This window comes from Hemisphaericaspora subhashii, assembly GCF_019202705.1.
Source record: "Hemisphaericaspora subhashii strain CBS 10753 chromosome Unknown scaffold24, whole genome shotgun sequence".
Taxonomy (NCBI): Eukaryota; Fungi; Ascomycota; class Pichiomycetes; order Serinales; family Debaryomycetaceae; genus Hemisphaericaspora; species Hemisphaericaspora subhashii.
Genome location: NW_026057343.1, coordinates 132,019 through 149,143, shown reverse-complemented (window position 1 = coordinate 149,143; position 17,125 = coordinate 132,019). Strand labels below are relative to the sequence as shown.

The 17,125-nt window shown below is 35.6% G+C and overlaps 8 protein-coding genes across 8 annotated transcripts; 5 read left to right on the top strand and 3 right to left on the bottom strand. All coding sequences in view use genetic code 12, as the record gives it.

The window, feature by feature from the left end:
- Positions 1 to 497: 497 nt before the first annotated feature.
- On the bottom strand, positions 498 to 941 carry J8A68_004157 (uncharacterized protein; the record flags this gene model as incomplete). The annotated part of the gene is made up of 1 exon (XM_049408086.1): positions 498 to 941. One exon carries the CDS (start codon positions 939 to 941, stop codon positions 498 to 500), a length of 444 nt encoding a protein of 147 aa, XP_049262619.1.
- A 313-nt stretch (positions 942 to 1,254) lies between these two features.
- J8A68_004156 (mannosylinositol phosphorylceramide synthase regulatory subunit) lies at positions 1,255 to 2,700 on the top strand (the record flags this gene model as incomplete). The annotated part of the gene is made up of 1 exon (XM_049408085.1): positions 1,255 to 2,700. One exon carries the CDS (start codon positions 1,255 to 1,257, stop codon positions 2,698 to 2,700), a length of 1,446 nt encoding a protein of 481 aa, XP_049262618.1.
- A 165-nt stretch (positions 2,701 to 2,865) lies between these two features.
- On the top strand, positions 2,866 to 3,585 carry J8A68_004155 (uncharacterized protein; the record flags this gene model as incomplete). The annotated part of the gene is made up of 1 exon (XM_049408084.1): positions 2,866 to 3,585. The coding sequence occupies one exon, from the start codon at positions 2,866 to 2,868 to the stop codon at positions 3,583 to 3,585; it is 720 nt and encodes a 239-aa protein (XP_049262617.1).
- Positions 3,586 to 3,636: 51 nt separating this feature from the next.
- On the bottom strand, positions 3,637 to 3,942 carry J8A68_004154 (ubiquitin-related modifier; the record flags this gene model as incomplete). Its single annotated transcript, XM_049408082.1, has 1 exon — positions 3,637 to 3,942. One exon carries the CDS (start codon positions 3,940 to 3,942, stop codon positions 3,637 to 3,639), a length of 306 nt encoding a protein of 101 aa, XP_049262616.1.
- A 438-nt stretch (positions 3,943 to 4,380) lies between these two features.
- Positions 4,381 to 5,694, top strand: WBP1 (dolichyl-diphosphooligosaccharide-protein glycotransferase; the record flags this gene model as incomplete). Its single annotated transcript, XM_049408081.1, has 1 exon — positions 4,381 to 5,694. One exon carries the CDS (start codon positions 4,381 to 4,383, stop codon positions 5,692 to 5,694), a length of 1,314 nt encoding a protein of 437 aa, XP_049262615.1.
- Positions 5,695 to 6,330: 636 nt separating this feature from the next.
- Positions 6,331 to 7,083, top strand: ARL3 (Arf family GTPase; the record flags this gene model as incomplete). The annotated part of the gene is made up of 1 exon (XM_049408080.1): positions 6,331 to 7,083. One exon carries the CDS (start codon positions 6,331 to 6,333, stop codon positions 7,081 to 7,083), a length of 753 nt encoding a protein of 250 aa, XP_049262614.1.
- Positions 7,084 to 8,202: 1,119 nt separating this feature from the next.
- Positions 8,203 to 14,772, top strand: J8A68_004151 (uncharacterized protein; the record flags this gene model as incomplete). The annotated part of the gene is made up of 1 exon (XM_049408079.1): positions 8,203 to 14,772. One exon carries the CDS (start codon positions 8,203 to 8,205, stop codon positions 14,770 to 14,772), a length of 6,570 nt encoding a protein of 2,189 aa, XP_049262613.1.
- A 228-nt stretch (positions 14,773 to 15,000) lies between these two features.
- Positions 15,001 to 17,019, bottom strand: HAP43 (Hap43p; the record flags this gene model as incomplete). Its single annotated transcript, XM_049408078.1, has 1 exon — positions 15,001 to 17,019. One exon carries the CDS (start codon positions 17,017 to 17,019, stop codon positions 15,001 to 15,003), a length of 2,019 nt encoding a protein of 672 aa, XP_049262612.1.
- Between the last annotated feature and the right edge of the window lie 106 nt (positions 17,020 to 17,125).

The window sequence follows — 17,125 nt, the reverse complement described above, 5'->3', positions numbered from 1 at the left end:
TATGAGTCATCATCAGCTACTACTTGAATATACTCTCCTACCTGATTTGTTAGTTCAGAGTGGCTATCGGAACATGGGTGGTAGCGCTGTGAATTAAGCGAAAAAGATAACTAACGATTTCAATAGAGTCACTAAATATATCTCTTAGAACTGCATTAGGGGAAGGGAAATCTGGATAAAACCGAGCCATTTCGTTCAACAATATATTCCCCCACCCAGGAAATGTTATCTTGAAGAAATGATTAAATTTGAAGTTGGTTCAGATAGCCGAAACCTAATGAAGAGGATTTTAATAGTTCTTTTGAAAGTGATAGTGATTGCATATGTAGAATAGCAACACATTAGATCCGTTCATTCGCTTACTCTCTTATATGTATTAAGAAATATATAAAATTCACTATAGGCTCTGGACAAACTGAAATTCTTGTATAGTCGTGGCATAATTTGAATGCCAAATAAATACACATAACAGCTGTATGTTGTCTAGGTATACCCGATCATCGTGATTTTCTAAGTCTTCTTCTCTTAATGGGACTAAATAGATGTGGACGTTCTTTATCCAACTGGTTTCTCTTAATAATCCATTTGCAATAGTTTCTAGCTTTCGTGATATTCATTGGTTTGTTCGCGATTCCGCCTTTGTCATAGACTGCAATTTCGGCAGTAACAATATCTTCATCTGGAATCTGAAATCTCAATTTATCCTCACACCATCTCTGATAGTATTTCTTTACTACTCTTATGAAAGCCTTAGCATTCTTGTTTTGTGATTCGGATAGATACACCCATAGTAAAGGTTCTTGAACCTCAACTACAAATGCTTTCTCTGGATCAGTTCTAGCGTCTGCTTGATATATTTCCCATTCTTCACTAGACTCAAAGGTTGTAGTTTTAATTAGTAGAGCTTCGGCAAATGCTTTCTCTAAATATATATCAATCATGTTGACATCCACGACTGCCTCCAGTGTTTCATGGAGAGATAGAGAGTAAAACAAATGCTTTTCTTTTCTTCATTTCTTCTTTTTTTTTTACTCATATCAATTAGGAAAGCTATACAACAATAGTGGTTGTATTGTAGCCCAGTGGTAGCGCCCCTTATGAAAGGAAAAAAAGATTATGATTTCAGTTACTTACGAGCACGACTAAAATTATTATCACGTCACTCTTCTTTTTCTAGAAGCTCAAGCCAAGCCGAGCCATTAATGTTACCGCAAGGATCGAAACATATATAAACAGGTATAGCTATTAACTAAGATGGCAATAACAAATCTACTAGAGCAACATCAACAAAACGGAAGTCCGGGTGAAGCAGGATCTTATCATACGTCCAAAACTAAGATCGTATTAGTTGCGATCTTATTTATGATCTCATTGGCCCTGTTTGTGATGCAAACCGAACTCACATCCCAAGCATATTTGCTTAATTTTGAAGAACCGCTAATATTATTATTGGTCACTCATGGATCTTGGTGGTTATTTTGGCCAATTCAAATCATTTCAATCTCGTTATTTAGAACCTTTCAGAAATATAAAAAAGATCGTGGAGGAACTAATAGAGATCTGCATCGACAGGCACATTACCAAAGATTAAGTTCTGAAAGTCAACTATTAGAGGGGGGTGAACATGGCGGCAGTGCCACAACAAGCTACTTCACATATTTCAGGAACTGTATAGTCAAGCAATTTCATAATATTTATCATACATCAATCTTAATCTACCAAGGGAATGTCAAGGGCGATAGGACAACCATTCACCTTAATCACCTAATTGAAAACAGTGAACATATCCCCCATTCAAGTTCAATTTCACAATGCGTCAGAGCATTCTTCAAAACTGATTCAATCAAATATGTTCTAATCAAAGCATTTATAATCACTACCGTACTTACCGTGGCTGGTTTTACATGGTATGGAGCAATGTCAATGACATATGCGGCTGATGTGACTGCTATTTATAATTGTTCGGCGTTTACAGCATATGCATTTGCTATCCCATTGTTGAATGAGAGGTTTTCGTGGTTGAAGGCAAGCTCCGTGATTATTGCAATTACGGGAGTGTTTATTGTGGCATATTCCGGTGCTGATTCCAAGACAGAAGACGAGACTCTTTATCCATACCGGTTTTGGGGAAATTTACTTATACTTATCGGGGCAGTATTATATGGATATTATGAAGTGTTGTATAAGAAATATCTTTGTATTCCTTATCATTTAACTAAGATAATTACTCCAAGGCGTCAACTGACATTTGCGAATTTTATAATGGGATTATTTGGTATTTTTACATTTATGATTGTTTTAACATTAATTATAATCGGTCAAGTATTTCATATTCATAATTTCAATTTCTTTAATTATGGTGAAAATACAAGACGGATTTGGATTTATATTTCCGGATCTATGATAAGTAATGTTTTGTTCAGTGCTTCGTTTTTATCACTTATGGCATTAACAAGTCCAGTGCTTTCATCAGTCAGTTCTTTGTTGACTATTTTCTTAATTGGAATTGTTGAATGGTGGGTATTTGGAAATAAATTAGGATTCCAACAATTATTTGGCGATTTACTTGTGATTATTGGGTTTGTTATGTTGACTACTGCGTCATGGAATGAGATTAGTGAAGGAAATGAAGAGGATGATGTTGAAGAGGTGAGTACTTATTCATTCGCTTTAAGTACTGAAGATAATGTTACATTGTAGAGCAGTGGGGCGTTGTGCTTGTGGTATTTATAGACAGTTTTGTATAGTATTTATAGTTTAAATATCTGACACGAAAAAAACGCGATCATATAGATTTTGCCATCACCAATTTGACTTACTTCTTTCTCTCTGATTTATCATCTTAAAAGGAGTAAGCTTGTAAATATGACAGTCGATGATCATGATGTTACAGAGAGCTCATTCAATGGGCTTATGCAAGCATTAAACTTAGACAGCAATCAATTCAAAGAATATGACATTGAAAGTTTCCATCAATTAAACTTTCAACAACTCTCCCAACTCAAAACAGAAATTGAATCACAACTAACTATTTTGTTTGATTTATTAAGACAGAAATATAATGCTGATATGGAGACTAAATTGGTTACAATTGATGGGTTCCCCAGGAGTGATATTGATGTTGTTAGTATTAGATTAATTAGAGTACGAATTATTCGATTAAGAAATGATGATAAACTGATTATTCATCTTTTGGAGCAGAAAATGGCAGAAGAGTTTGCATCGAGGAAAGACCAAGTTGAAGAAGAGCCACAAGAACAACAGACATCAAGCCCTGCAGCCGATAGACAAATATTGACTCAACGGTATACTATTCCATTTGCGAGAGTAAGTCAAATAGTACCAAGTGGACCAGCAGAGAAATCGGGATTAAAAGAAGGAGATCAGATTATTTTATTTGATAATGATATACATGCTGTCAATAATAGAAAGCTTGCCGAATTGGTGATTAGAGTTCGTTCTAAACAAGATCAAAATATAAATGTGGATATAAAACGAGGAGATGAAAGGATTAATCTTGTATTAAAACCAACAGATAAATGGGATGGTCAGGGTCTATTAGGGTGTCGATTAGTTCCTATCTAATTATATTTCTCTCTAACTAATAATACACAAATGAATACAAAAGGGTACACATTAACCACCATGTAAAGTACTGGTAAATGTAAAGACATCTCCACTTTCAACTACATATTCTTCCATTCCTTCTAATTCCCAATCAGTATCGTTTATGAGTACAAGTATACCTGGTCTAACTGTTCCATCTTCAATAAAGACTGGGATATCTTTAGGATCATTGATGATTGTTTTTGTTATATGATCTATTAATTCTTTCATGGTTGCTTCACCTTCTTCATAAGGGATAGTACATTTATGTTCTCTGATTGAGTTGGATATTATATCTAATCCTCCCAAGAACTCTACTTTAACTTTGATGGTCATTTTGGCTATATTGTATGTATATAAGATTGTGATTTATCTTTGGTACTGAAAAAGAAGTGTGATGAGTACGAGTCAGATTTCTTTTTCTCGGGGAATCATCAGTTACTAGACCCTATTTGGTTGTTTCTATGAGCGAAACTAATACCTAAAAATAATTCTTGAAAGTTGGAACTCTTTTAGTCTCTCAGCTACATTGAATACAACTCTCTGATATGCTCACATTTTAATATGTATTATCTCCTTTAAAGAATTGCCTGTTCTAATTCTCTCTTGTATAGGCAACTCCGCTAGTTAAAAATCTAGTATCCTGCATATAATAATTTTTCAGGTTACACGTCAAAAAAAGAGACCAGTTGTCAAAAACATAAATTTCAACAAAATATAAAACCAACGGCCCCCCTAAGAAGTCTTATCAATTGTCAAACTAAATACAAACAAATGTTGAAGCAATTGAATTTCCTATTGGGATTGTTATTGGTTACTTTCACTCAAGTAACATTAGCAGCTAAACAAAATGTTCTTGTCTTGTATGATCCAGTATTAAACAAACTTAATGATTCTACAACATATTCATCAGAAGTTAATAAATTTTTAACTCATTTAAATGAGAAATATGATGTTTCATTATCAAATTATGATGAACCTGCATCTATCATTGTTGAAGGCGGTTTAAAAGCATATGATCATTTACTCTTGTTTCCAAGTTCTAAAAAAGCCATTAAAAATAAGGGAAATTTAACCCAATTTGAATTAATGAAATTCATAAATGCAAATGGTAATATTGTAGCAATTGGTGGAATTCAAAGTGTTTTACCAGAAGGTATTAGAAATTTCTTAAATGAATTAGGAATTTTCCCATCTCCTAAGAATTATGAATATATTGATCATTTTAATTCTAAAAATGGTGAAGTTCAATTAAATCAAGACTTAAATGTTGTCCCAGGAAATAGGATTATTAAAGATTTGAAAGTTAAGGATTATAATGGTAATGCTGCCTTAATTTCAAATAATGAATATCTTTTCCCAATTTTAAGATCTTCAGCTACTGGATATACTTATAAGGCAAATGTTCCAGTTGATGAAGGTAAGACTTGGACTTTTGGAGAACAAGGGTTCTTAGCTGTTGGATTACAAGCTTTAAATAATGCTAGATTAGTTTGGCTTGGTTCTGAGGAATTATTAGCCGAAGAAGATTTATATAAATGGACATTCCAACAACAAGGTGTATTAAAATTACAATTTGTTCAACATCATAAAGCTGATTCTCCTCAAGATGTTAATTCTACATTATATAGAATTAAAGATCAAGTTATTTATACAATTGGTGTTTCCGAGTATCATGATGGGAGATGGTATCCATTTGAAGTCAAGAATGATGAAGATCAATTACAATTATCTTTCAAGATGTTAGATCCATATCAAAGACTTAATTTATTACCATTGGGCCCAGTTTCATCTCAAGATGATGAAATTTTGGATGCATATGCCTATTATGTCAATTTCACCCTTCCTGATCATCATGGTATGTTTACTTTTGAATTAGATTATAAGAGAGTAGGATTAAGTTATTTGGAAGATAAGAGAGTGGTTACTGTTAGACATTTAGCAAATGATGAATTCAAGAGATCTTGGAATATCACTAATGCTTGGTATTATATGGCTGCTACCATATTAGTGATTCTTGCTTGGTTCTATTTTGTTGTTGCTTATATCTTTATTGGAAAGACTGATCTTGTAAAAAAGAACGTTTAGAGCGAAAAGATATAGTCAAATTGTATAGTTATATCTTCTTTATGATACACATTAGTAGTAATGTCAAAACTTAGGTTTAAAAGAAAGCAAATCCTTTTTCTCTTTTTGTATTCAGATATGTTTTCTACTATCTTTTAAACAACTATCTTCAATGTTCTTTGAACTCAGTTGTCCCTATCAAGTTAATCATCATTTTAACAAAAAAGAAAAAGGATTAAATTTGCTCCTTTTGAAAGTTTTACTACCAACTAGATTATGTTCATATGAACGTATACTTATAGTGTATAGATATCAATTCATATAAACATCATTGTGGTTTTTCCATGTCTTCTTGAAAAGAAAGAAGTAGAAGAGAGATGAGTGAATGTAAAAGAATTTTTTTCAAGCCTTAAATCTACCAAGAAAATCTATTTCCGGGTAATTTCGGTAATTCGAAAAATTGACAACAAAATAAAGACTCGACTTCTTTTTTTAGATTAAACCCCAAGGGTGGACTGGAACAAGAAAGGGTATTTGATAAAGACACGTTTAATTAAGGGTCCATCTTGTTTTATCTTACCTCTTCATTGTTCATATTGTCGTTTCAACTTGCATTGCATATTTATTTAATTTATAGAAAGAAAGAGGAAGGATAAAATGTTTCATTTAGCATCTTCATTATATACACAATATACGAAACGCGAACAATATAATATACTAATATTAGGATTAGATAATGCTGGAAAGACAACCTTCTTAGAACATGTAAAACTACTATATCCATCTTCAAGCAGTAGCGATTCCAAAAGGAGGAGTAGCATTAAAAAGAGAAAGAATTCTCAGGATGAACTGGCTGAACAAACAGAAAGAACCACATCTGATATATTAAAAGGTAAAAGAATCTTACCTACAGTTGGACAAAACACCACAACTATCAAATTTGAATCATCGTTAGAAACTCAATTAAGTTCACAATTTAAAAATATAAATCTTAAATTTTGGGATTTAGGTGGACAAAAATCACTTCGAAGTATGTGGTCAAGATATTTTAAACAATGTCATGGAATAATATTCATAATTGATTCTACTGATACTGAAAGATTTCAAGAATGTTATGAAACATTAATTGATATTGCTAATGATGATAGTTGGATTGATGAAGAGGCAAACGGATCAATGGTAAATGTCCCAATTTTAATGTTGGCAAATAAACAAGATTTACCACAAGCTGTTGATTTGGTTTCTTTGAAGACTGGTGTTTTTATTAAATTGGTTAGTGAATTAGAAGCAACTGATTCGAAGTTGTTACCGGTTAGTGTATTGGAAAATCAAGGATTGAAAGAAAGTTTAGAATGGTTAGTTACGAGGTTGATTTATAATAAAAGTAATAAAATGCCCGAGTATAAATAAGATGGGTTAATTACTTCATAGATTTATTTATACTATTACCAATTTGCTATATACTTCTTCAATAGAGTCAATTAGGGTTTGTTTATACGGTGTCTATATTTAGAAATGGTTGATACTAGGCTAATAACATGATGCCTTCCAGTGTACAATTTAAGGAAATAGTTTCGGTTAGTCTTTCCCTTGTATGTGTGATGAGAGAATGGGGCATGTATCTACGTTAAGCCATGGGTTTAACCTGTTGTCTAATATCTTGTAAAGAGAGATCGATCTCGTTAATCAACCTCATTATTTCATTTTACAAAGCAATTTTGCAATCATCAATTTTGCTATCACTCTACCTCATACTACTTATGGAAGATCTCTAAATCCAATTGCAAAGGAGTGATTCAAAGGGGGGGTTTTCATTGTTGACCATAAAAACTGTAATAATCGGCATTGTATTATTTTTTTTTTCCTGGGGGTTATTGACTGACGTCATTCCAGATGAGGCAATCATTTGACAGATCTATTTTTATGCAGCAAGAGTTAGGATTGATGAGCATCTAATTGCAACAGCAATAGCAGAAGTAGTCCAAGTATCACCTGATGTGGGATTGTTTCATCTATTGTATAATTACACAATAATGAAATTGTCTAAGAGAATTCTACTAGAATCAATGAAAATTAGCAAATCAAATTTTTCAGTAATTTGTGGGGTGGGGAGCAGGTAGGCTGATGAACGAATGACTTTTAAAAAATTTTCAGGGGGGTAGGAAAGATAATTATTGCACATACGATTACATTTACAATCATACAGCAATTTCATTAAAAAAACTTTAAAATTGTTCTAAAAAAAGCCTCTCCAATAGAATACTGTATATAGAAGAATATATTCTAGTAGTAGCAGTTCATATAGTCATTCAGTTTCAGTAAATCATGAAAATTCACTCTTCTTTCCACTTTTTCAATAAAAGTTTTCAAGTTTTCAAGTTTTCAAATTCTTTTAAATCTTTAGCTTTCTTTCTCAATTGACTATTACAAAGTAAGCTAATCTACTATAACAAGACAATTGACTTTTACTATTATTACTATTTGTTATTAAACTAAAAAACCCCATAAAAAAAAGCTAGTTTTTCCATTATGAGTTCTGATTCTAATTTACTACATAAAATAAACCCATTCAGAAGAAAATCAAAAGATCAAACACAAAAAGAACCACTACAACAAGGAGATGATAATAATACAAATGAAGATGCTGTTGATGAAGTATTACAAGAAGGACGTAAATTCTTCCAATTGCACCGTAAAGCTCCAGAACCACCAACTGGGTCTTCTTCTACTACCGCAGACAAAAGTCAAAAGACAATTAAGGTAAAACATAAACCAGAAGAAGTAATTACTGAAACTTCTGTAGGTAGAGTTATCACTACTCCTCCCAATGTCCATCATCAACCAATGGGAAGAAAAGTACCTCCTTCAGGAGAAGATTTACAAGAAGGCGGAGGTGCACATGACACATTGCCAGTAATTAATGCTGAAAGTGAAGGTTCTCTGCATTATGACGATTTAGCCGGTTCTAGACCCGAAAGTAACCTTGACACTAATCGTGAGGTAGAAGGTCATATTAATCAAATGCAAGCTGAAACCAATGCAAACTTAAAATCAGTCAAAGCTGCTCCTGATCCCCTGTTGAAACCTACTACTGGTTTAAATACTCGTGATTTTGCAACCACTGGTAGCAGCCCACAAAATTTTGATGGCTCAGAAAATCAAAATCCAGAATTATCAGACATTGACAACCAAATGAAACAACATGAAGAAATAAGAAAAAGATTAGGAGAAGATCCAGCTAATGCTTCTGTGTTGACTGCTCATGATGCTTCAATTGAAACACCAAGATATCATGAAGGTGGGTCCGATGTTGACGTTGGAGCTGGTGGTACTGACATTTCTGGAAATGTTCCTTCTTCCCCTACTGCAACTAAAAACATCTCCGGTACTGGTGGTGTCGGTGTTGGTACTGGCTCTAATACTGGGTCAGGTACTGCTACTCCTGTAGGTATGTTATCAACAGCAGCTGGTTATTTGGGATTTGGTAAGAAACCACATCATCATGACGATCAACCAACAACCACTAGTCATGATGAGTCATTGATTAAAGGAGCTCAAAAGGTTTCTCCCGATATTGCAAAACTCCCACCTCATCAAGGAGAAGTGGGTGTTACTGGTTCCACGACTGCTGATCAACCACCAAGAGTTGCTTCTGAAGATGTTGCTAAGGATGCAGAAGGTGCTGAATTTAAAGAAACTTCCCGTTTTAAGAAGACAGAAGATGATGTAGCTAAATTCAATATCGAACATGGTCATGCTCATGAAAAGAAATCCTTACTTGAGATTGCTGAAAGTAGTGGTGGTAATGCCGGTGGTGAATTACCTTCACATTCAGAAGTTGCAGATGCTCTGGTTGGAGGAAGAGGTGATATGGACATTCAAGGGAGTGGTGGTTTGGATGCTGAAGGAAGAGCATTGAATGTTGAAGGAGATGGAATCAAGGGTAAGAATTTAGATGCCGATCTGGGTATGACGAAACCAAATGCAGATTTAGGTATTGATATGAAGGATGTTGATATGAATAAGAATATGGATGCGAATATGAATAGAGACATGGGGATGAATTTAGGTGATGTGAATCTTCCAAAAGGTGCAAATATGAATAAGGATATCAATGCAAATGCTAATATGGATAAAGATATGGGTATGAATTTGGAAGGATCAAAACCAGGTTATGATTCCAAGATTGATAAAGGTATGGCCGGTGTAGGTGCTGGTATAGCTGCTGCTGGAATTGGTGCTGGTATTGCAGGTATGGATTTGGATAAAGGAAAGAATAAAGATAGCAATATGGATAAAGATATCAATTTGAATGCCCCAGATGCTAGTTTGGATAAGAAAGATGCCAATATGAATTTTGGTAAACTTGAACCTGATATGGATACCAAATTACAAGTTGGTGGAAAGGGAGGTGATGTTTCTCAGCCAGATTTGAATATGAATAAAGATATCAGTGCTAATGCAAACGTCGATACGGGTGTGAACTTGAAAGGAACAAAACCAGATTCTGATTCCAAGATTGATAAAGGTATGGCTGGTGTTGGTGCTGGTATTGCTGCTGCTGGAATTGGTGCAGGTGTTGCAGGTATGCATTTAAGTAAAGGTAAAGATAAAGATATCAATGCTGATAAGGATATTAATTTGGAAGGTCCAGATGCCAGTTTGGATAAGAAGGATGCGAATATGAATTTAGGTAAACTTGAACCTGATGTTGATACGAAATTACAAGTTGGTGGAAAAGGAGGTGATGTTTCTCAACCAGAATTGAAATCAAGAGATATCTCAGCCGGTGAAAAGTTGGACAAGAACATTAATGAAGCTAATGTATCAGGTGATGTTGATAAATCAGTTGGTGTCTCTGGTGGTGTTGAAAGACCTAAGTCGGCTTCAAGAGAAGGTTCAAAGAAAGGTTTATTTTCAAAGATTGGTGATGTTTTACATTTGAGAAGATCTTCTACGGATGAAAGTAAGAATGTTAAGAAACCAGACGTTGATTTAGGTGCCGAAGGTAATATTAATCCGGATGCTCAAGTTCATGCCAAGGGGATTGATAAGCCAGATATTGATATGAATGCAAAGGAAATGGGTAAGCCAGATCTTGATGTTAATGCAAAGGGAATTGATAAACCAGGAATGGATATTGATGCTGGTGAACACTTGCCAAAGGGCATGATGCATGATGAGGAATTATCCAAAGACCTTTATGAACCAATGGATACCACAAAAGGTTCGCTTTTGAAAATGCTGCCTCCAAAATCACATGTTCCAATAGTTAGTTCCGAAATTTCCACTCAGACTCCTACTGGAGCTCAACTTCCTACTTCTGATGCTAATGCCAAGAAGGATTTCGATATGCCTGAAATGGGAGGTAAAATGTCAGCTGCTGGTACTCAACATGAAGAACATCTCAAGGGAATGAAGGAAGATTTTGATAATGCCCAAGAAAGATTAGGTACTCATGGTGATACTGGTATTGATAAAGGTACTGCTGCAATTGCTGCTGGTACTGCTGGATTAGTTGCTTTAGGAGCTATGGAAGCTAAAGACAAGAAAGCTGAAGGTCTTAATGCAGAAGTTAAAGATAAGGGAATTGATAAAGACATTGGTACTTCAGGAATGGATGCTGGTATTTCTAAGAAAGATTTTGAGGCCGGTACAAATGCTAATATTGATAAAGGGACTGCTGCCATTGCTGCTGGAACTGCAGGTTTAGTTGGTTTAGGAGCTATGGAAGCCAAAGATAAGAGATCTGAAGGTCTTAATGCTGATGTTAAAGATAAAGGAATTGAGAAACAGATGGGTACGGATATTCCAAATAAAGATATGAAGTTAGATGCTAATGCTGGTGATTTGAATCTCAAAGACACTGATATGCCTTCTGATCATTCCAAGAAGAAGAGTTCTAGTCCAAGTGAAGAACATAGGCGTATTTCATTATTTGGTTCCGGTTCCAAAGACAAGTCTGGTTCTCCAAAGAAGGGTATTTTTGGTGCTTCATTATTCCGTAAGAAGAGTCCAAGTAAGAAAGAAGTTCCAAAAGAATCAATCTCTGATAAGGCTGCTAATGTGGATGTTACTGCTCCAATGGCTAACAAACCAGAAAGTGATAAATTGGATATGACAGCTCCAGGTGATGTCGAACATGAAAGCAAGCTTGAAGTTGACAAAGAATTGAAAGATCTTGAAACGAAGGTTGGTATGGGTGTGCACCACGCTGCTGATACTTCAGAAAAGGGTAAGCAATTAGAACCTGAACTTGACGTTACTGGTGAGAATTTGTCCAAGAATATTGATGAACCTATTAATGAATGTGATATTTCCGGTGAACCAAAGCTTAGAGAAGGTGTTGAAATTCCAGAAGGTGGCAAGCTTGATATGCCATCAGGTGATGCAAAGACAAGTGGTTTGATGGATCATCAAAAAGAAGTTGGTACTGGAGGTAAGCCTGAATTAAGTTTGGCAGAAGCTGGTGGTCTTGCTGGTGCTGCAGCTGCTGCTGGTGGTGCTCTTGCATATGGTGCCATGAAGCCAGATAAAGACTTGGATATCGAGAAAGACGTGAATGCACCTAGTAAAGATATGAATATTGATAAAGACATGAGTGTACCTAGTGAAGACATTAAAGCAGGTGGTTCGGTTTCAGCAAAGACTCCTGAAGGTTCAAAAGCTCAAGATATGACAACTTCTAAATCTGGTTCCAAGAAGGGTATCTTTAGTGGTGGTATTTTCCATTCCAGAAAGAAGTCTAAAGACAAGGTTCCAACATCCAAGAAGGAAAGTGATATTAAATCTCCAACTGTTATGAAGGAGGGTGATGTAAAGACTCCAACATTTGAGAAAGAGGGTAATATGAAAGAAAGTCTGATAGATAAATTACCAACTGAAGTTGCCGGTGCATTAGGAACAACGCACATTTCGAAACCAGAGGATGAAGTCAACGTACCTGATGTAGATAAGGAATTACCGGAAGCAGATGCGGATATTATTGGTTCGAGTGAACTTGGTGCTCGTGATCGTTCAATGGAAAGAGGTTCAAAGAATGCCTGGCCCGAGTATTCTTCCGAAAAAGGTAATCATAATGAGGCTAAGATTGCTGCTGGTATTGGTGGTGCCACGGTTTTAACTGCTGCTGCTCTTCATGGTGCCAAGAAGAAGGACGTAGAAGGTGCTCAAGGTGAACAACTCGGTGTTGAACAAGATAAGAGTAGACGTATTTCTGATACTCAAGAAGCTACTCCTAGTGGAAAACAAGAAATGCAAGCAGCTAAAGGAAAACGTCATAGTTGGTCCGGTCCATCAAAGGGTATTTTTGGTTCAATTTCATTAGGTAAACATAAGAAATCGTTTGAACATAAACCAGCTTCTAAAGGTACTATGGAAACAAGTGGAGAAGGTATTGAAAAGGCAAAACTTCCACAAAGCAAGGATGTTTCAACTAAAGATGAAGCCTTATTGGCTGGTGTTGGTGCAATCGCTGTGAGTGATAGAGCTATGGATATTCCAGTAGATAAAATGAAGTCATCAAAGGATATGGAAGCTGTTCATGATGAGAGGATGTTGCAAGCAGGTGGTGTTGGTACAAGTGATACTACAGATATGAGAAAGAATGTTCCAGGTGCAGAATTTAATGTGACTAAACCACTTGGAGATTCTGAATTAGGTGATACTGACAAGGATGTGGATTATGAAGAGTCATCTCATATTAGACCAGCTGATAAGTTATTTGCTGCAAAATCATTAGATCCAAAGTTGATGAAGAAGGACACTGGTGATTTGTCGAAGGAAATTTCTGGTTCTACACAAGGAAAAGAAAGAAGTCTTGATATGGGAGGTTCTGGATTTGATCAACCTCAAGGCATGGATAAAGTAAATCTCGGTACTGGACTCACTGCTCAAGTTCCTGGTTATGAACTTGGAAGTCAAGAAGAAAAAGATTTCATGAGTGGAAAGGATACTTCAACCAGAGATATGGGAACCACTGGTGATGCAGTTGTTGATGTTATTGGAATTCAAGATCGTGGTGAAGCTTTCAAGACAGCACAAAGTGTTTCCAAGAAGTTAGATGAACAAGGTGTTGATTTATCAGCCGGAAAATTGGTTATTGATATGAATAAACAGAAGATCTATAAACCAGATGTTGATCAACCTGATATGACGACTAGAGACATGGGTGGTTCGAAAGATTTAGGAGGAACTGTTAGTGGTGGTCCTTCTGAAGGTGCTCCATTGCCAACAGGTGATAAACCATTATCTCACAAAGTTGGTGGTGCTGAAGCTGCTATGGCTGCTGGTCTTGCAGGTGTAGGAGCCGCTGGTGTTGCTAGTTCATTACATCAACGTAGAAAGCATAGATTACCAGAAAATGATAACGAAGAAGATATTTATGTCAATGTTAAAGGTGTACATGATAGTGAATTTGCCACATCACTTGCTAGAAAAGTTGTATTTAGGTTACAAAAGACCCATTCATATGAGCTTGATAACTTGACCGAAATTCAAGTTGATGCAACCACTGGTGATGTTTTAGATCCTCAAGGTAAAGAAATTGTTCGTTATCCTGATTTAGCAACTGTTCAATTACCTGGTAGAAGAGGTAGTATTCAAGATTTTGCCAAGTCTACAATTGAATCTTCAGCTGATATTACTAAACCGGTACTTGCTGGTGTATCTGATAGTGCATTAGATCTTGAAGGTGAACCAATAAAGTCAACTGAAATGCATACCGGTTCTTCTGAACCTATTGGAGCTGTGGCAGGTGCAGGAATGTCTAGAGGTTTGCAAATGGAAGAAGAAGAAGAAGATCATGGTTATTCATCGTCAGAGAGTGGTACTAGTGTTGAGAAACCAGCTGCTAGATTCCGTCATTTGTTGAATGAAGGTGCTAATTATACATCTGATTCATTAGGAAATACTATCATTAAGGGTCCTCCTACCTTGGTTAGTGGTGATGAATATTTAACTCCAAGAAGTGTTGCTTTACCAAAGGTTGAATCGCAGAAGACAACATTGCAAGGTGATTTGAAATCTAGTAGTGGAATTTATGCTGGAGATGCGAAAGGAGAAGGAGAAGGTTATGCCATGCCTGGTTCATGGGAATAAGTTTACATTCGTTTAACAATCTTTTATTTTGAGTTTTTACTATTTTACTATTTGAATATTTTTATAATTTATGTATTGATGATGTTTTTAAATATTAATGTTTTATAATGTTTTACAAAATCGTAGATCTACTCTAATAATCAATCCAAACATATTATGAAATAAAATTAACCATAGAAACCTTAAAAAAAAAGAACATAAGAAGAATAAAAAATATACAAGTAAACCCTAATTATATAACCGTCTATCTAATTCACGTAAAACATTAGCCACAGATTGCACTTCAACTTGCATACCCCTAGTTGTCAATTTTCCAACCAAAGTCCCAAAATCCACCGAATTAAATTTCTTATGACGAGACAATGTCTTATATGCATCAGCACAAGGAATAAAAATCCCCAGATTGGTAGAGTTCATACTGGTGCTATTTCCATTACTCAAACTAGTAGCCACCGGGGTAGCTGGAGCAGTTGTAGAATTCGATGCAGCTGCAGCGGCATTAGCGGCCGCCAAGAGCGGTTGCATGCCCGATGATATCACCAGTGAAGAACTAGTTCTTGAAATGGATGATGTTTTTGCTGGACTATTGGTTCCTTCATTCTTACTGGCCACAGTTGTGCAGAATAATGTTGACATTGGATCAAGTTGACATTGACGACAAGTACCTGGATTACCCGTGCATTCATTATTTTCACTACTAGAATCATTTGTCATCAACGTAGTAGAAGAATCATTATTATTACGTCTGGATGATAATACTGTCGGAACTGCACCTGGAGTCAAATTCGTAATCTCTCTAATTTCAACCGATGGACCAGGATGCATGACGTGTAATGCTGCTCTTGAAAAATTATTGGATTTGTTGTTATTGTATTGAATTGGTGGGAGTGTGCTATGATTCATTTCAAGATGATCCATTTCTTCATTAGATTCTTGAATTGGTTCATTTAAGGAATTATTCAACCTGGCTGCTTCTTTGGCAGCTTCTCGACATACACATGGGGTATCATCTGAACAAAATCCACAATTTTCTACGGGGGAACCTTCATCAAAATTGGAAGTTATTTCACTAGAAGGTGGAGGCATAGATGTATTGTGGTTGTGGCTGTGTGATGATTTTTTCAATTTCTTTAAATCAGGCATTGGTTTTGTCTTTGTTGAAAATTGTTTTGTGAAATCGATTTCTTGAACTTCATCAGTTGAGACAATCTTTCTCTTTCTGGATGATAATGAAACTGCTGGCATTGATTGGAATGAATCAAGTTGTGCTTGTAAATTCTTTTCAATATCATTATTATTGGTTGTCTTTTTAACGGGATCTTTTAATCCAACTGATTCACATAAACATTCATCCTTAAGACAAATACCACAATCAAAGTTTGATGTATCTATTGAAGAAGCTGGTTTATCTGGAGAACTATTCTTTGACATTGGAGTCAATGTAGCAGCTGTCGCAGGTAGAAGTTTTGGTTGGACAGAATGATTATAGGATGACAGTGGAGGAGAATCTGCAGATGGAGCAGGTGATATTTGTTGGACTGAATATGTTGAACTAGAAGGTGATGATGTATTCATTGGTGATGCATGATTGCTACGATCACCTAATGAGAAAGTAGGTTTTGAATTTTGTTGTTGTCCACTCGGTGATCCTCTACTCCGTACTTGCTGTTGTTGTTGTGGCTGTACTTGTTGATATCTTGATTGGGATGAGTTCTTCATTTGATTGACATCTTGTCTAAGTTGTTCCAAACTCTTTAACAAAAATTGGTTCTCTACTTTTAATTTATTTATAGTATTAAGTAATCCCATTTCTTTAATATCTTTCTCTTTTTCAACTTCCATAAGTTTCTGTTCTAATTCTTGAACTCTTGTTGCTCTTCTTTCTCTAAATGCACGTTGAGCAGCTCTATTTTGTGCCTTTCTCTTAGAAGCAGGAGTATCCACACTTGGCTTCCTTCCTGGTTTAGGTCTTGGAGGTAGAACCCATTCTCTTGATGTAACTATTTGAGATACTCCTTTGGGTACTAAATTGGTAGTCCCAGGAGGAGAAGAAGCAGCTGTTGTTGTTGTCTTTGATATCATCATACGACGTTGTTGTTGCGGTTGTTGATGATGATGTTGTTGATATTGATGTTGCTGGTGATGTGGTTTTTGTGGAGTAGTACCTGGAGAAGTAGGAGATAAAGCTATTGCTATTGGAGAAGGTGCTTGTCTTGGTGCTAAATTTGTTCCCTTTGTATTCAGCATTGCGTTTTTTTATTATTTATTTTTTTTTGTATGAGTAATTAAAAATTTTGCGCAGTTTTTTCTCTTCCCTGCGAATTAACGTGAAGTTTCTTTTGACTGAGTGGAA